This window comes from Equus asinus, chromosome 20 (genome assembly GCF_041296235.1).
Source record: "Equus asinus isolate D_3611 breed Donkey chromosome 20, EquAss-T2T_v2, whole genome shotgun sequence".
NCBI lineage: Eukaryota > Metazoa > Chordata > Mammalia > Perissodactyla > Equidae > Equus > Equus asinus.
The window spans coordinates 108,363,187-108,383,451 of record NC_091809.1 but is presented as its reverse complement, the minus strand read 5'-3'; the positions used below and the strand labels follow the sequence as shown (position 1 = coordinate 108,383,451).

The 20,265-nt window shown below is 39.1% G+C and overlaps 1 protein-coding gene across 4 annotated transcripts in view; it reads right to left on the bottom strand.

The window, feature by feature from the left end:
* Nucleotides 1-133: 133 nt before the first annotated feature.
* BBOX1 (gamma-butyrobetaine hydroxylase 1) overlaps nucleotides 134-20,265 on the bottom strand; it is a 60,284-nt gene continuing 40,152 nt past the window's right edge. For all 4 annotated transcript variants that reach the window (XM_014831460.3, XM_070491374.1, XM_014831458.3 and 1 more), the window contains 4 exons: nucleotides 13,778-13,883; nucleotides 7,843-8,039; nucleotides 1,985-2,151; nucleotides 134-652 (listed from right to left, as the gene is read on the bottom strand). In XM_014831460.3, coding sequence (XP_014686946.2) covers nucleotides 492-652; nucleotides 1,985-2,151; nucleotides 7,843-8,039; nucleotides 13,778-13,883 — 631 coding nt within the window. In that variant the 3' untranslated portion in view covers nucleotides 134-491. The remainder of the gene's footprint in view (nucleotides 653-1,984; nucleotides 2,152-7,842; nucleotides 8,040-13,777; nucleotides 13,884-20,265) is intronic.

The window sequence follows — 20,265 nt, the reverse complement described above, 5'->3', positions numbered from 1 at the left end:
CGGAACTTTGAAAATATGAAGGCTTTTCTCAAGCATGTTAGACAGTCACATATAGTCATGACAAATGGGACCATATAGGCAACAGAGCAGAAACGTGTTTTCTTTGAGACAAGTTTCATTTGAAATACCAGCCTTATTTGAAACAAAAGCTTTATTTTAAAAAAGGCTGTATTTGAAGAATGATTTTATTGATACACAACTATTCTCAGGCATTCTGAAGACTCTTAAACGGGCAAAAAAAAATCAGACCAGACGTGCAACAGAACAGAAGGGATGTTTCATCGAGAAAGGAGAGAGCACGCTACAGCATCTGACCAGTTGGCATTGCATATGATTATGAAGAAAAGAAAACTCTCGTGAGAAAGGTGACACGTTCAATGGTAAAGAAATTAATATGTGAATGAACAGATCATGGTCTGTGAAGACAAATAACATTGCCATATCTTATGGAATACACCTGCTGGAGTCTTACTGAAATTACAGACGGGGATTCAGTTTCTGTTCTGGACGCTCTGCCTTAAGATGCGAAGCCTTGACATTACCACATCCCAGTCGGCATAAGCTCCTTCTAGGTGGCGGGATATCTCAGTTCCAGCTTCGTAGCTCCTTCGGCCGTGAAGTAAGCGCCAGTTATCAAAAGTAATAACATCACCTAGACAAAAGGTTATTGCAATGTGAATAACCATGTGTTTAGACGAACAGAGCTAGAAAATGCAAAATGCAAAATATTACTGTCACTTGGTTCACATCAAGAAATAGTACGGCTACTTCTTGACACACAGCTGCGCCTGTACTCTTTCACACAAATAGACGCCCTTTCGGCGTTCAAACTACACGGCCTGGCAGGCTCCTGTAGACACTTTTATAATTCTTACTTAAAAAACTATATCTGTGTAAAACTTTTGAATTTTTCTTTGTGGTGTTATTTATCGCTTAATTAGGATTATCTCTTTCAAGTTAAGCAGCTTCAATAATTGTAAGGATAGTGACATTCTTGGTTTGTCTTCTATGTGCCTAGTATTTTAGGTACATTATTTCTAAGCCTCAAAAAGATCCTGAAAAGAGAGTATTAGCTCATCTTTTCATACAGGAGAAAAGTGAGTCTCTGAGAAGTTAAGGGATTTGCCCCGAGCCACACGGCCTTTAACTGGCGGCTCTTGGATTCCAGCTCAGATTCGTTCGGTATTTTTTTCTCATGGTATTTCCATTTTCCATGTTGCTGCTCTTACAACCAACCTTCTGTGACTGCATAGCAGTGGGTTTATCTGATTTCTAGTATTACTCTCTTATGCCAAAGATCAATTAAAAGATTATTCACCAGTGAAAAGAATCTTCCACTTGGCCAAATTAATGGCAGAAAGAAATTCTGCTTTTTACTATATCCATCAAAAACCTTGAGTGTGATGTCATTTTACCAAGTAGAGATAGTCCAGAAAAACACAATGCTTTCTGCTCCTTCATTTCAAGTAGCTGGAACCCTTCGCTCCTTTTTTTCAGGTAGTGCTGCCTCTGCCAGATCAGATAAGCTAAATGAGTAAACATTACTCATGCATTTTAGAGTGAGAGTCATGAGGATGATCTTATTTGTGTACCAGGAGAGAAGAATTAAGTACAAGCTTCAGTTTGCATTGATTGGCTATCAGGATAGAAAATATACGTCATCGGTCTTGATATCAGACGTGAGATTTCATTTGGCCTATAGCTTGTCTTTCGTGTATTTATTCTTTTGGTTGGAAGTTATCAAATTTTGGGGTGCTTAGGGTTTACCTAGGAGCTTTATAAATATGAATATTTTAAGTCTGGAGAGTCAAGAGAGGTGGGGGTCAGGAGTCTGCTATTTAAGCAAACTGGCTGCTCACCACAATCCTGCTGTAAGTGTTCCACATGCCACACTTGAAAAAAAACTGCTCTAGGCATTGCTCTAAATGGTTAAGGTTGAAGAAAATCCACCTTTTTAGTTGTTTGAGAAAATGTGTTCACTGACCTGGATTCATCTTGAAAGTAAACTTGAATTCCTTACAGTTCATGAGGTCAACAAACTCCTTCAGAGCAGCATAGAAAGGCTGAACTCTTTCAACAGGTACGTCGAATAGCGTGTCTCTAGTTGCATTATTGAAGTTGATGCGAACCACTTGACCTTTATCATCTAATCTATTTTTTTAAAGAGAAAAAGTTAAAATGTATAAGTCATGAAATATCTATTTACATTTGTAAGGGTCAATTCGTCTTAGAAGATGTTTATGAAATAGGGTATTAAAGAACCCAAACACACGTTCAGAAGACATTAAGGTTATCTGCGGTACGAGGTACTCATTTGTTTTTCATTCATTCATTTAGCAAATATTTTTTGAAATCTTTCTACATAAGTTAATTTAAAATAAATATTACCGAGAGATTCCAGTTAAAAACTTTCTTATGTTTAGGGAAATGAATGCATTCTTTGTTCTTTAAGACAGTAGCTTTCACATATTAAGATATTTTTATGTTACAAGTTTATAGGTCAATCACTTTACATGTTTCATCTATTGGGGCTTCAAATATGACTTTATTGGGTGTATGATTGAAAAGATAGATCTATTCTTTAAAAGTTTGAAATACACTGTTCTGATTTTAATCCTTGGTTTACAGATGGGGAAATCCAGACAGAGAAAAGAAGAATCTAGCCTGAGGTACATTCTTTGTATCTTTCTTTATAGTACATATCTTAGTATATAGGCTTCTAGAAGACCCACACGGTATCTCATTTAATGTTATATTCCCAACACTTAACACAGAGCCTGGACATAACAGGCAGTTAATAAATAGTCATTGCATATGCAACTATCTGTAGTTTTTTCAGTGTTTGTGAGCGTACCAAGGTCTTTTTAGTAAGTTGGAGATTCTAATATTGTTATATCTATATCCTTTCTTAGAATGTGGATCATAATCATGACAGTGTAAGATAATACTGCTTTCAATGTAAGAAAAGATATCATTATTTCTGAATTTAAGCTAGGCTGGCTATAATTAACAAGGCATGAACATCATCTAGACACAGAGGCAAAAGGAAGAGAATAGCTTATTGGAAAGGTGGACCTTCAGCCAGTCCTAAAGCATCACCCAGCTTTACCTTTTCTTTAGCTAGAAACAAGGGCGATAGATGAAAACTGAAGGTGGGCAAGGATGGTAGTGAAGTGCCTAGAATTACTCCTGGGCCAGCTCAGGAGGTGGTAACGTGAACCAACAGCTGACTGGGATCCAGGCCTGATGAGTCAAACCAAATGGACTGTCTCATGTGCCCGGGTTTGTTTGGTGATGCTGATTTGGGGTCTGGATCACACTTAGCTGACCAATCAACAGAGTGAACCATTATCAACTAGTCAGGGTACAGGAGGAAGGATGCTATTGCCTGTGGTGGCAAACTGTGGCTACCCCAGTCCCTTTGTGCTTTGTGCCTCAGGTTACTAGTCAATCCTCTGGGCCAACAGCAAGTGTACAGTAATCTAAGAATGGGCGATTAGCTGCAACTCTGCATATCTGATGGTGACTGAAAACCATCTGCTGAACCCACATAGGGAAAGGGAAGTGACAGAAAGGAACAGGTTTTCAGAAAGGCTCTTAGACTCTTAAAACCTGAATTTACACAGATTAATAAAAATACAAATATGACTGAACACGCAATGAAGTGCCCTCCCCTGTCACCCCACCCTCTCCGTGTAGGTTGTGGCTTTATGAACAAAGAATCAAGGAAAACGTCGGCCAGCAGAAGAGACTGTGGACCTCCAGGTTTGAGTGACATGAAGGACAAAGGACACAGTGCTTGGCCTTTCAATGGCCCTGTTAGAGTTCACACTGCTGGATTCAGACCCTTTCAGTTTCTGAGCCCATTTTGCCTTTTAATCTTATTTTCAGGATTCTAGCCCCACTGCTGCTGACCCACTTTCCTTCTTCTCTCCCTGTATTGTTTTCTGTGCATGTAGCAATGACACCTTTTGTGACACCCTGTGTGTTACAGACAAGGACGTCAGGACTTCTTGGGGGTCTTCCATCCCAGCCACTCAGGCAATCCATCTTGTTTTCCACTGACACCATAACTCCTTGATGGGAATGGTCATGCTAGTCATGGGCTCTCTTAGAGTCCACGTGTGTATCCTCACATATTAGTGAAAGGAACTTTGTGATTCATTAATTTAAGGGAAATCAGAATTGTGTGTCCCATGGTACATTGTATTAATCCTTTCCAAGAGTTCACAGATACAGACAAAAATAACCAATTTTCTGTGTGCGTGTACACATGGCACAGTCTGTCTCCTTTCACCTGGTGTTCACTTTCTAGCTCAGAAGACAAGACACAAATTCATTATTTAGCATTCTCAGCAATGACATGAGGTGAAATAGGAAGCAAATTTAGTTATGAGGTCTAGAGAAGACATTATTCTGAGGATTGAAGAATGTTAGAGGAGAGGAGTGGTTGGCATCTTGAAGATCAACCTAAAATGCAAAATTGAATCTTAGTAAGCAGGAAATTCTGTGTGCAACAACAGAACGAAAGGAAGGTCCCAATGCAGGATTGTATGCTGAGGAAGGGTAAAACGCCCCCAAAGATGAGGAAGAACTGGCTATATATTAGCTATCCACAAAGGACAAGCGTTTAAACATAAACCAGCAACATGGTGACCGCAAAGCAGCCAAAGCCAAACGTCATCAGTAATGCCAACAAAAGATCTCAAGGAAAGGACTATAGAACCACCTCCTACAATCAGGAGTGATGCTGTAAACACCCCTCGTTCGTCACATATGTCTCACTGAGCAATGTGAGCTGTGATGGGACTTGTTGAATTTGTTGGGAGAAGGTCGCTATGGTGTTGTCTACCACCACACATTTTATGAGGATCTTAAATCTTGCAAATTGATTATGTTCCCTCCTTTCTCTGGTCTTTAGAAACTCAGTGCTGAAATTAAACTCTGTCACCAGTAAATGTGTTGGACTTTATGGAAGTTAAAGCTGGCTAAAATTTATTCTGCTCATTCTGAGCCACACACAGTGGCAGGGGCATCCATATGTCCTCTCTATAATTCCCACTTCAACTGTGTGTGGTAGGCATTAATATTACTGCCTTTTTACCGGCTCCCTTTTGACCATGGCTTAGCAAGCGTACATCTCTTGAGCAAGGTCGCACTGCTAACGAGCAAGGAGTTGTCGTCACGTGATTGAACTTGTAACCGCTAGGATGCACTGTTAGAGCTTAATCTCACCATTTTATTATTTCTGTCCTACTTTCTTTCTTTCTTTTTTTATTGTACTGCGTTGTAACTCTGCCAGCAGCCTTCAAGATCTTTTTGTACAAGACAGGTGTAAACCTCTTATAAGAGCTAAAAAATTTAGCCACAAGGAAAATCAAATTAACTCAAACACTCAGGAGACTGAGGCCCTCGATTAACCAAAAACCCTCTTTGTGTCAGCTCCTGTTGTTAAAAATATATTTTTAAGTGGATTGATGTTAACCGCTTGATATTCTCTAGGGATTTCCATGAGACCTTGAAAATGGCCAAATTCTGAAATTTAACTACAAAAAAATACTAACACCAAGTCTTGGTTCAGATGATGGATTTTCTGTTAATTTCACTCAAGAGCTAATTTTGTTTTGCCTCTGTTCGCTAGCCTTGCAGAATTTACAATCATATTCTACCACAACAAAATTGCAATTTGTCATAGGGTTTTAAGGTAACTTTTTATTTTTGAGGAAAGTTAGCCCTGAGTTAACATCTGCTACCAGTCCTCCTCTTTTTGCTGAGGAAGATTGGCTCTGAGCTAACATCTGTGCCCATCTTCCTCTGTTTTATATGTTGGGTGCCACCAAAGCATGGCTTGTTAAGTGGTGTATAGGGGGCCCGGGATCCGAACCTGCAAACCCTGGGCCGCCACAGCGGAGTGTGCAAACTTAACTGCTGTGCCACTGGACCAGCCCCTAAGGTAATTTTTAAATAGTTAAAAGTGTCATGTTAAAACTTGAATCTCAAGAGTTATTTCTTCTCTTTCCCACCTTGATGACTGACCTCAGAGAATGTCTCAGGTTTATTCTGAACTAGAATTTATTTTTGATGTCTGTCTTTCTCTCACACCCCTCATCCAATATGTCAGGAAAGTATGCTATTTCTACCTGCAAAATATATCTAAAAACAGACCCTTCTCCACACTGCCACTGCCACCCCTTGACGGCTCATGTTCCGGCACCTCGTCCCAGCCTGCTGTCTTGCGTTAGCTTCTTTCCTTGCTCTTCTCTGCTCTATTCAGCACAGCAGCCAGAGTGACCCATTTAAAATGCACATAAATCTATATAAAAATAAATGTCTCTCCTTTGGTAAAAATCTTGCAGCAGCTGCCTATTTCACTGAGAGGGAAGGCCAACGTTCTTACTCATGAACTCCCCCAATTTCACTTCCTCTCTTAACACCCTGCTCCACGCTGGCCTCCTTGCTGCCCCTTGAGCATACCAGATATGTTCTCAGGGCCTTCTTAGGACCCTTGCTCCAGCTGTTTCTGGAAACTGCTTCTCTTCTGGGAAAACTCCTTCAGTCCTTTAGGTTTTTGCTCAAACATCACCTACTCAGTAAGGCTCTTCCTCCCCACACTATTTAGTGATGCAAGTCTTGTCTCTCTAACGCTTCGGCTCCACAGAGTTCCTGTATCCTGACCTACTTTTCCTTTTCTCTTTGCACTTAAAAAATGTTTCAGCAGTCACTGTAATTGAGTCATTTGTTTTAAAATTTCAAATTCTTCCCTCCCCAGTTAGACTGGAAATTACATGAGGGTAGGGGTCTTTGTTTTGTCCACTGATGTCACCCAACCACCAAGGAGAGTGGCTAGCCTCAATACATATTTGTGGAATGAATGAATGAAGGCCATATGTGGATATAAGAAAGCTGAATTAGTATGCTGGGGATTTGCTTATTTACTAAATGAGTTTGCTTTCATATCATTTGGCTATTTCTCCTAAAAGAAGAATACAATTTCAACCTAAAATTGAAAGCGCTCAAAAAATCTTTAACTGAGGACTGATTAACTAAACCACATCCTTTGTGGCTTTTGTATGTAATTGGAAAAATTATGATAAAATAATGTTAAATGACAAATGATACAACACAAAATGTTCTACGAAGGGAGGATATGATTTTTGTTGGCATCATTTTGGGGAGACGTCCCTGTTTCATCCTCAGCCCATTGGTTCAGATGAGGCTGACCTTGCTCCAGAGATGAACACGTGACCCAGCAATGGCCAATCAGAATTCTCTGACTTCCTTGCCATGCTGATGCTCCAAGGATAGACTTGGACACATCCTGGGCAGTGAGTTGTAGCTATTGAGAAACATATGTTTTTTGTGTGCTGTGATTATCAGCTCTACGGACAATAAAAACTTGGAGCTTCTACTGATTATCTTTGAAAATGAAGCCAAAACAGAGGATGGCAAAGCTAAGAGGTGAAGAAAAAGGAGATCAGTTTCAGATGACATTATTTAACTCTTGGATCAACCCAATTTGAGTTAGATTCTTTCACTTCTGGCTGAAAGGATTGTGACTGGCACAATCACACTGATTATAACTATGTAGAGCTTATATTTTAAAAATGAAGTGTAAATGAAGTCTTAGTTACTTCTCTTACATTAAGAACAGAGATTTCATGGAAGTTTGCTAAATAATTTTTTATGGCGAAAATGTTCTTTTTTCTCTTTCACTCTAAAACTGGATTAGACAGTTAATAAAAAGTAAACCTCTGGAGTCAATTAAAGCTTTCTGCTGTTTAAGTTAATGAAATTTTGCATCAACTGTTTTATTGCTATGAGAAATTTATAAATGGTACTTACTCTATAATTTTGTGTTTGGACTGTACAGAGAAATCGCAGTAATCCACTCCAATGTCAGTAAAGTCTACAAAGGTGGAGGACAAAATCTGGAACGCACGGGGATTCTGTTCCTTGAGCTTCCGGCACACGTTGAATCCATCTACGATTTCTGATTCCCCCCCCGTGGCTGTCTGTTTTATGCAGTGCAGAAGCTGAACCTATAAAAAGAAATAGAGGAATATGTTTTAAAATGGTATGCACTTACATTTTTTGACACTGTGTTCAAGAAAGATTCAGAAAGATAAAAGCACTAAAGTCAAGAAAGCTTTTTTATCTGTCTTTTTTGTGTCAGCAGAGAAAAGGATTGGGGAGAAAAGGTGGTTATAATCAATACTTTATCGTTCATACACTGTCACAGCTGAAGACAGGGCACAGGCACCAGAATGCCTGATGAACCAAAGGCACAGATCACAGAGCTGGAGGGAACGGGCACTTCATGCTGGCTTGACGGAGGAGGCGGGACTTAATCCGGGCAAAGGAAGATGGATAAGATTTTGGATATGTGGCACAGAATGGAGAGAGCAAATCAAGTGGCAGTGAGAAAGTGTGCAAAATGCACACTTCACTGGGTGTAGCAAAGTCTGGCTGCAGTAGAAGTTCACAATTGGGAATAGTAGATCCAGCTGGAAAGGTAATTTGGGACTTCATCAGGGAGAGCCTTGAATGTCAGCTGAAGGATATTAGACTTTGTGCACAGAGGGCAATCGCTAAAGGCTTTTGAATATGGAAGCCGTGTAGTCGAGACAGAGTTGAAGAACATTAATCCAGTGGTGTTACAGAGGATAACTTCTTTTAAAGGGGAGAACTAGTGACAGTGACTACCTGGGAGTCTAAAAGGACAGGTCATGTGTGCGGATAAGAAGGGAATGAGGTTGGACAGGCCTCTGACGGGGAATAAACCAAGAGACACTGGGAATGAGAAACCAAAAGGATAATAAGTATTAGTTATTTTTACTAAGATTTAGGGAAAAATGTTTAACAGTACTTCATTTTGAAAAGCAAAACATGGTAAAATTTAAAAAGCATTCTTTTGAATGGAGTTTATCTGTTCTCCTGGATTATGTGACTCCTTCCGGTAAGTCAGCACGGGTGGGTGATTTTGAAGAGCTGACTTTAGACCCTGGTTTTCTGCTTAGAACTAGCACTATTCAACTGTGAAGACTTCATTCCTACTGAGTGAAATAAAAATAAAAACCAATGTATGACAGTTCTTACAGAAAGGAAGAGGCAACTATGATCGAATAGCCAGTCTAGGATATCAGTGAGTGGGGAGACGATCCATTTAGCTTGGTCAGCTCTGTAGATGGTCGGGAACAGTGATGTCCATCAGAACTTTCTGCGATGAGGGAAATGTTCTATGCTGCCCAGCACAGTAGCCACCAGTCCCACATGGCCATTGTGCATTTCAAATGTGGTCAGTGTGACTGAGGAGCTGAATTTTAAATTGTACTTTATCTTAATTAATTTAAATTAAAAGTTAAATAATCATTTGTGGCTGGTGACTACTATGTTGATAGCGCAGGTCTAGAACACAAATCCTGCCTCCTTCCCTCCCAAACCGGACAAGTTTTCTCAACATTTTGAATCTTATGCCTACTTGCTCTCAGATTAGGACTGTGCCATGCACGTGTATTAATTCCTCACCACAGTCCTTAGATTGGATACTTTCATCTCCATTTTATAGATGAAGAAACTGAGACCCAGAGGTGAAAAAACTGGCTGGCTGGTAAGAACTCATCTAAAACATGGTAAGACTGATATTCAAACCTTGGTCTATTTGCCTCAAAATCCTCATAGAGCGCGCTCCTTTCCTCTTGGGGGAAGCCGGCTTACAGGGCTCTCACTGTCACTATGGCGTGGTGTGTGTACGCGCTTTGTAAACCTAAGCTTCCATTTCAGGGCGAGGATGCCTTGTTTTCTGATGTTAGCAGAGAACTAGTCTAAATTAATTATTCAGTCTTTAAATTGGTGCCAGTTTTTTTCAAGTTCAAAAAAATATGTGCATAAGCTGACCAAGTCATTGTAGAAAATCATCTCCCCGCCAGGGCAATGAAGGGTGAAGCAGCATGATTAAAAAGAAGATGAAACGAAGATGTCAACCTCGGATTTACCAAACTCCGAGAGGCAAAACAGTAGCATAACTTCGTCTGTGGGGGAATCAGAGTGGTCTCTGAACCCTTTTAGACTTTACCACAATGAAGTCACAGAATATTTCAAATACAAATCTTTAAAAGAGATAACTGATGTCTTTTACATATGGCCAAGGCCAAGTAACAATCTCCTTTTTTATATTTATGTTTTAATGTAATCTTATGAAAGCAAAAAAGATGATGGAGCCAGACAACACTTTCACCACTAATTCAAAAGGCAAATACACGTCTGATGTGTATAAAACCCAATTTTATTTCACATAAGTCATTCAGAGCAGAAAATATTTTCTTTCTAAATGTTACTTTATGGCAGCACGTGACTTCTGGCTCAGACAAAGACAGTGAGTGAAGCAACATCTGGGTTTCATTAAAGATGTGTCCCCTTACCCCTGTCCCACGTGATCCATATTGATCAGCCTGAACCCCCAACAGCTAACTCATTCTCCAGATCATTTCATCTGTGCTGAAAAGAACACTGCTTTATGCTCTTTGTTACAAAAAAGCTCAAACTTTGGTTCAAAAGTCCCTACATAATTCAGAATGGAAACTTGAACAATAGCACAAACAGGTGCCTACATTTTAATCATTCTTCTAGTAGAATCTAGACGTTTCAGGAATCATCTTTTATCTAAAAATCTCCTACCAGGTCATTTAGCCTTGCATGTTTCATTTGTGGATGGAGATCCGTACGACTTTGTGGAATTTCTTTACCTCTTTTTTTTTTTGACTCTTTACAGACTTACTATTCTAAAGAGCATTTTCAGTTATATTATTTATACATGGGATAGTATTTAGGTTTTAAATGAATTGTCACAGTAGTAATTTAATCAGTGTCCATAAATTGACACATATGCATAACTGCACGCATAGGTTAACAATGGGTACAGGAACCGAATTTGGAAGTGTTTCAGTGGTTGTCCTCATTAAGTCATGACGCTTATTTTCTTTTTTAAATTCAATTTATTTAAGTTTATTAAATTTATTAAAAGCAGAAACAACACAAAACAGTTCACCCATTTCTCCTACACTTTTACTCCCTGCTTCTGGCAACTACCAGTCTGTTCACTGTATCTATGAACTCGGTTTATTTATTTACTTATTTTCTAAATTCCACATATAAGAGAGATCTTAAGGCATTTGGCTTTCTCTGTCTGACTCATTTCATTTAGTACAATGCCCTCAAGGTCCATCCATGTTGTTGCAAATGGAAAAATTTCATTCTTCTTTATGGCTGAATAATATTCCACTGCGTATATATACCACTTTTTTTATCTGTTCATCCATCAACGGACACTTAGGTTGTTTCCATATCTTGGCTATTGTAAATAATGCTGCAATGAATGTGGAGGTGCGTATATCTTTCTGAGTTAGTGTTTTTGTTCTCTTTGAATAAATACCCAGAAGTGGAACTGCTGGATCATAAGGTGATTCTATTTTTAATTTTTTAAGGAAACTTCATACTGTTTTCCACAGTGACTGCACCAATTTACACTCCCACAACAGTGTGTTAGGGTTCCCTTTTCTCCACATCCTCATGAACACTTGTTATTTCTAGTCTTTTGGGTAATAGCCATTCTAACAGGTGTGAGGTGATGGCTCATGGTGGCTTTGACGTGCACCTCCCTGATGATTAGTGACGTAGAGCATCTTCTCATGTAGTGTTGGTCTTTGCCTCTTTATAGCTATCTGTTAAGTCTCTATTACATGCCAGGCACTGGGTTAAGTCTTGAAATATAGAGAAATATAAGATTCAGTACGGGTATTTAAAGAGTTTTTAACGTATGACAATGTCGATAAATAATCATCACCTTATATAAATTACAGTAATTAGAAAGCCCAACTGAAGACCAGTATGGTGAGGTAAAAAACTAGATGGAGGCCTGGTTTCAAGTTCCCTATTAATCGAATGTCACCCTGTTAAAGTATTTAACCTTGCTGTGTGTCATTTCCTCATCCAACATAAAAAGACATGATCACTCCTGTCTACCTTAAAGGAATGTTAAGAGAGATCAAATAAGTAATATAAATAAAAGTGCTTTGAAAGAATATAAAATGCTGTGAAAATGTCAAGCTTTGTACTATACTTCAGGAATATTTATGATGTCATTTAATCACTTTTCCATAGGCTTTCAATTTTAACTCAGAGCCAAGACCTAAACTCACAACAAACAGCAGATAATTTAAAAATTCAAACAGAATTTTTAGTTCCTAGTCTAATTTTTTAAGCTTTATTCCTTCTAACTTCTCCAACCCATCTTTGGCAGATGAACTGAGCTGATTAATTTGGCTTTTAATCCCCAGGGTTTTAGAAAATTTCTGGACCACGTTTGGAACAAATCACATTGTATGTCTCTTCCTCCCAATCCCCACCCAAAAAGGTGACTATAGGGGTCACTTCACTGTCATCATTTAGTCCAAAGAAATCATGTGGTATTTTACAATCAGCAACATAATTTAAAACATGCGGAGTCAAGTGCTAGACCAGCTCAGTTACCACTGGCGAGGACAGTGGGTAACCAGGAGGGCGCCGAGAAGACGTCCACATGATGGAAAAAACAGACTAATTTTGATTTGGGACTATTTCACCTGCATTAACTAGAGAACTGCTCAAAATTTACACTTCCGTTTACCTCTGAAGGTATAGATTTCTATGTGGCTTTTGATTTAGTCCCATTTAGCTCTAAAAATAGGAACAAAATATCTTTTCAAAGATAATTTCCTGACCATTTATTTCTTGGTTCAGCAAATGATTCTTTTGTAAAAATATGGCTGGTTTAGTAAAATGACAATTTTGTAATAATATGGTGGAAGGGGGTTCTCCCGAGAATTCTCCTGGAGGATTTGTGGCTCCATGATGAGCATTTCCCTCTTTGATGAGGAATCTGATGGATGGGAAAGTAGGTGGTTTCCAAAAACAGCCAAGGTTATCTGCTCCTTGCATTCCCACCCTTTGTAGCACACCTTGGCTGCTTTTCCCATAAAAGGTGGTGTTTACTTCCTTACCTTCTGAATCTGGGCTAAACTCATGACTTGCTTTGACCAATAAAACATGGCAGAAGGGGCATCGTTCTGATTACTAACCTAGGTCTCAAGAGGCCTTGTATGTTTTGGCTTGTTCTCTGGAAATTCTGCCAGCTGCTAGGTGCACAAGCCTGGGCTAGCCTGCTGGAGGATGACAGGTCAAGTGGAGCAGAAACAAGCCATCTTAGCTGAAGTCCACCTAGGTCAACCAGTCCCTAGCCAACTCAGCCCAGCTGAACACAGCACAAATGGTAAAAACACGTGCTAACAACACGGCTATGTGTGTACTTTTTAAGCCATTAAGTTGGGGAGTGGGTTTTTATGCAGACGGAGCTAGCTGATAGGAGTCAGAGTCATGTGATTTTGTGGGAAAAACCCTACATTGTGTTCCCTGGTTTCATTTTCTCTTTTAACTTTCACGGAAATGGTAAATGTGCAAAAAGACCTCAAGATGCCCTGCTATGGTAAAAATTTGTTTTGGCAAAGTAAAAAGTGCCAACAGTTATTTCTAGAAAGAAACAAAGAAATGTTTAGAAAGAAACCATGAAAATCTCTTCCTTGAGAATGTGAAGCTATTCAGGATTGAGGTGCAGACGTTTCTGTGTTCGGAGAAGGAAGATCTACATAAAATTCGCTAATGAAACATATAATCTTCTAGACTCAAAATACAGGAGGATATTGGTCCTTGGCCTGCCTTGTGGAAAATATGCTGAGGCTCACCTTACCCCAGGTGGATGATGGAGGGCTGGATAATCAGTGTGAAAGCTTAGCTTCCCCGTTGTGTAGGCCACATTGTTTGCGTCAATTTTGTCTTGCACTTGCCAAGTATGTCTGTAAAATACAAGAAACATATGTTTAAACGGGCTGTCACTAAGCCAGAGGAAACGTGTTAGAATAAACTTGATACAAGGGGGAAATGGAAATTTTTCATTTTATGAAATAGTTACCATAATGACTATGAGCCAGGAAGAGAGTTTGACCTTTCTTTGTCCAAAGTAACCATTTTCAGAATCAGCTATGCTCATTTCTCTTCTCTCCGAAAAAGAGTACATTTACACATTAGTTTATCCTACAGAGTTTATAAAGAGGTGTATATGGGATTGTAGTTTATGTTTTTTATTATTTTATTGTATTTTAAAAAAGTGATTTATTGGGGCTGGCCCCGTGGCCGAGTGGTTAAGTTCATGCTCTTTATTTTGGCGGCCCAGGGTTTTGCCAGTTCAAATCCTGGGTGCGGACATGGCACCGCTCATCAAGCCATGCTGAGGTGGCATCCCACGTGCCACAACCAGATGGGCCCACGACTAAAAACACACAACTATGTAGCAGGGAGCTTTGGGAGAAAAAGGAAAAATAAATTCTTTAAAAAAAAAGTGATTTATTAAGGTGAAATTCACATAAGATGAACCATTTTAAAGTGAATAATTCAGCGCTATTCAGTACATTCACAATGTTGGTAACCACTACCTCTATCTATTTAGTTTCAAAACATTTCCATCACTCCAAACTAAAACCTCAGCACGTGTGAGTCCTCTAACTTTGTTCTTCTTTTTCAGTATCGTTTTGGCTCTTTAGAGCCCTTTGCAATTTCACGTGAATTTGAGGATTGGCTTTTCCATTTCTACAAAAAGGCCGCTGGGATTTGGCATCGAATCTGTAGACCACTTTGGGTAGGAGTGACGTCTTAATATTAAGTCTGCCAATCCGTGAACACAGGATGTCCTTCTATTTATTAGGTCTTCTTTAATTTCTTTCAGCAGTGTTTTGTAGTTTTCATTTTACAAGTCTTCACCTCCTTGGTTAAATTTATTCCTCGGTATTTTATTCTTCTGGATGCTGTTATAAACGGAATTGTTTTCTTAATTTCCTTTTCAGATTGTTCATTGCTAGTATGTATAAATACACCTGACTTTTGTGTATTGATTTTGTATCCTGCAACTTTGCTGACTTCATTTATTAGCTCTAGTAGCTTTTTTGGTGCATTCTATGGGTTTTCTATACATAGAATCATGCCCTCTGTGAATAGAGAGAGATTTATTTTTTCCTTTCTTATTTGGACGCCTTTATTTCTATTTCTTGCCTAATTGCTCTGGCTGGAACTTCCAGTACAACGTTGAATAGCAGCAGTGAAAACCAGCATTCCTGTCTTCCTGATCTTAGGGGGAACTTCGTGAATTTTTTAATTACACTCTTGTAATTATTATTCAGAGGAAGAAATAAAACTTTAAGCTCATACATATGCCCCATCTCAGTCACAATTCCCTTCTTTCTTCTCCAAGGTGACCATGACCATGGCTTCTATATTTACCATGTTTTTGCATTTCTCTATCTTTTTACCACTGAATATGCAGCCTTAGACACTGCATTTAATCTTGCCCATTAAAAACAACTTATATCTTCTAAGTCTCTTAACCTACAAGTATCACCTCTAGACTGTTCGTCTTCTTAGAATTTATTTTTTGAAGAACTTAGGGAATTGGACTGTGGACTTCTTCACAGCCTGGACTTCGCCGATTGCATACTAGTGTGTAGTTCTACATGTTTTCTTGTCTTCTGTGTTTCTGGAAAATTGGCAGCTGAATTCAGAGGTTTGGACAAACTCTATTTTCTCTCTTTGGCAAAACTATAGATGACATTATGTTCTTTTATTACAAGACACAGAATGTCTAGATGTCTTTCTTTTTGTGATGTTTCTACACGTTCACGCTCAATGGCTAGATCCACTAATTCACTGGGGGTTCTGCATAGTGAAATGCCACATTAATAATTTGTTTTTTACTTATCCATTGGAATACTTTTAAAAAGATCCGCTTTCTGTCATCTACTATTTGGTTACCCCATATAATAGCTTACAGAGAGATGCTGAGATAAATGCTTGATCCTTTATTTACTATTTTGCAAAGCAAAGGATTAGTTTTCTACCACTCCAAGATGAATGATTAGTTTTTAGAGAAATAACATTATTGATGAAAATTATTAAAACTCAATATAGGTAATGGTTTCACAACATTGTCAATGTACTAAAGGTCACAGAACTGTACACTTGAAAATGGTGACTTTTATGTTATGTCAATCTTACTTCCATTACCAAAAAAAAAAAAAGCTTAGCTTAAAAGTTAGAAAAAGTTAATTAAAAAAGTACTAGGGATTCCTTGCAATGCTGTGGCAAGAAAAAATCTGTCACTCAGATTTTGTAAGGCTTTTCTCTCTGAGACAATGGGTAATTGGAAGGAAGCTGTGTTTCCTAATAAACCAAAGCTAGAGTGAAAAAATGTCACTAGATATGCATGTCATTTGATTGCTGTTACAATGTCTGTGTTTTAATTTATGTTCAAGTTCATCAGATCATTTTTCAATAATTATATATTGACCGCTGATTCTATTCCAGGCATTGTTTTAGCATTAGAGATACAGCAGAGAACGAACAAGACAAACACGTAGTTAGTGAGTCCAATCTCAGGCAGAGAGAAGTGCTGTAAGGGAAAGAAAGCGAGGGAACCGGTGAGGGCTTGGGGCCAGGAGAACACCCAGGCAGAGATGATGCCGTAGGAAGTGCTCTAGAAAGCTGGGATTTCTCATAGAAACCTGAATAAAATATAAATTTCTGGGAGATGTACTTTAGGCAGGGGAATTGAGGTGAAAAGGTAGGCTTTCTTCCCCATTCTCTGGGATGGAGGATGAAACTAGCTATTTCACTTTGTTTTTTGCACATTTAAATTTAGGATGGAAAGCCTGGTATGCATTTCACTAAAAGTTAAAGAGCCATCCATATGTGGCCATGAACTGGAAAGAGAGCCCGTGAAAGGAGAAGGGAAGCACATAAAGCTGCTGCAACTCATTTCAAGTATGAGTCAGGCCATCTATTATACTGCAGTGACTGTAGCCAAGAAATACATGTTCTCTATGAGGTTCATGTCACTCCATGGGCCATATATAATACAGATTCAGACAACTGTCAACATGAGCATTCCAAGAATAATCAACACGTAGGAAGGGATTTAAAGAGACAAAAAGTAATTTCATCAAGTTGTCGAATATATAATATCTTCTGACTAAGAAGATGGTGCTGTTGACACTGTCAGTAGGAAAAGACTGCATTTAGATTTTCTTTTCAGGAATGATGATGGTTTTTCATTGATCCCTGGACATTCTTTTTCCTGGTTCGTCCTCTGATCCAGGGTAAACTAACTGGGTTTTGCTGCAGCCAAGAGCTGGCTAAGATTCAAGGTGCAAGCTGTAGCTGGGGAACAGATCTTTTCTTTGTTTGACATTAACTGGCTTCTACAGGGATGTGGCCTGTGACTTGGCTTCATCAGAGCAGCTCTCTGACCCTCTGAGCTAGCTGGCAGGGGATGATAAACATTTTTTAGCCCTAAAGTGTCTTAGGCACGGTATGGGATATGCAGCCTAAAAGTCTATGCTTACACATCATGATAATCCAGGGAACGAGCTGGCCAATTTTAATCATAAAACATTCTCCTAATAGTTATAGCATAAGTCTGGAAAAATCCTAGAAATGTCATTTGGTTTACCATTCTATCTCCCTATAGAAAGGAATCACGCCAAGAAGGCTGCTGCTGATTCTCTATGACTCTAAGCTTTCAGCTATCCTTCTCAAGTCCAAATCTCAAATAAAATACAGCAGAAATAAATGCAAATGAGATCTGTTGGCCTCTGCAGAAACTATGTTTTGAAAGCCCACTTGTGGAGCCTTAGTGAGATGAGGAAGTATTTACACACACTTCTCATTAGAGACATATTCTAATGTTGTTCTAAGTAAGGCAGCAAGTCAAGCAGAGTATCGAGAACTGTCACGACTGAGCAGAGGTGCAGAACCAGATTCTTCTCGAACTGGAGAGGCTGGCTCAGCACAGCATCCTAATGCAATGGGATAGACTTGCTTGGTATCGTGCTAGGGCAGGTAATTGAAACTGTACAAATAATCCTGCTTTTGCCAAAGATGCTATTTTAAACAAACCTAAGTATTTCTACTGAGCTATTCATGTCCTTCTCAACATTTAACTGGCAATTTCTCTTATACACATATTTTTACTTATGGATTTTATCAAAAGCTCCTGTAGATTCAAATCCTCACTCGTAGAGAATATTTTATGGGTTCGGTTTGGATGCTAATTCACTAGATTCGCCCAAATCTAGATGGCCAGTCACAGATATTCATGATATTTCATGATATCAATAGCGTCTTGTGACAAATCTGAATCCATCAGTGTTTATGGAATGTTTAAATATTGTTTTTGCCAGATTTGTTCTTTATACTCTTGGTGATAGATTTTATGCTCTTTCAGTTAGTGGCTCACACTTGGAAAATCATGCTGGATTGATCTGTAATCTCTTTCTATTTTGAAGTTCTACTTTACGTAAAGACATTCCACAACTGCAGCCTGGATTTGTTATCTCCAGCAGCTACACTGTCTGATCTGCTGCAAACTCTCCTCATCAGATTACGGGAGAATGCCTGCTTTTGAATATCATTACTAGCCTTACTGGATCCAATATATGATGTGCTAGCTAAACTACACAAAAAATTTTATAGTTAACCTCCAAAAGAATATTATATTGAATACTATTTCTAACTATAGTTGTGACAACCTCCACATATGACTTCCCAGAGGCCATCACTCACCAGAGCTCCCGATACTTATTTTTCCATTATCACTTGTTAGACACACACAATGGGCCAGGAGCTGAGGATGCAGAGTGAACAGAATAGACATGTACTTGCACCTCGTGGAACTTACAGTCTATGGGGAAGGCAAAGCGGTGTGACTTATCTTCCAAAGCGAAAGTACGGGATGTTAGAGAAAAGAAGTGAAGCTTAAAAGGAGACCTGAAGATCGAGAAGGATTTACCTAGAAGGGTAAAGGTCACTGCAGGCGGAAGAATAGCACATGAGAAGGCCCAGTGGAGGGACAGAACATGGCCTATCAGAAGCCGTGAGAGAAGCCCAATCTGGGCTGGAGCAGGCGAGCTTGCTCTATGGCTAGTCTTGGCTTCCCTTCAAATTCTGGCTTCCCTTCAAATTCCTGCTTCACTTACTGTCCTCTAAAGCCTTGCAAAAATATCTCATCACATTAGGGAACTGAGTTAATACATATTCTTTATCTCATAGCATTTAACCCACTGCCAAAAACATTTGTTGAATGAAGACACGGACCTATAATAGTAAACTATGTTTGTTTCCTGATTTTTCTGTTAACTTGAGTCCTGGCCTAAGCTATACATTTTAGGTATATTTAAATCATGAATACTTTAGCTGTCAATCATTGTCATCTTATTTCCAGGGGAAGTGCTACAGTTATGTGCTGACAATGCCCGGCAAAATTGCTAGAATTGTGTTTTAAAAAGCCATTATCCTCTCAAGTCTACTAGAATTGTAGATACTCATTTACATTGCATTCATTCCCGAAAATGAAAAATTTCATACCATTTTTTGGTAAGAATTAATATCCCCAAACACAAACTAGAAAGACCAAAGTAATCGCACTGATATCTAGCATTGTTCTTACTCGGTCCACTACACTAATATGGAACCTCCATGAGACATAAGGGTATGAAGCAAACCAGGAGGATTCTGGGATGATGGTGGTGACACTGTTTTTAATCTCCCTGAATGCTCCCTGAACGACATCTAGAGTGCAAACCTAAAAACTCAGGGACTACATCTAATCAAAATTAGGTGACAAGATATGTCCGTGAACCCCCAAAATGAGTGACTATAGAGATAGACCTTCCAAAGCCATAACACGTGGTATCAGCAACTGTGCAGGAGGAAGCAGAGGGGAGCAAGTACGTGCCTGCTGGAGCTGGAAAGTTCCCAGATCACTAACAGATGCTCACTGGGAAGTGCGGTGGGGCAGTTGAGAAAGGCAGTTAAACCCGGGAGGGGATTTTCACATTCCTGTATGGCTGAGTACAAGAGGTCTATAGTAAGGGATTGGAATAGTTTGAGCCCTGTGGACTCTCAAAACTTACCAGACAAACTCCCTTCCATAATAAAGCTTCCTTCTGAGAAAAAGACTCCAAATTGAGCATGATAGGGACAAGGGAAAAAGAAGGTCTGGTTGAAAGTGAAGGAGAGGAAGCAGGAGGTCCTAGAATGTCACCAGCCATAGTTTTGAAACGCAGCATAAAACCATAAGTTACAAAAGGTTTCTGAATCATATCTCCTTTTAATAGTTAAGAAAAAAAATTT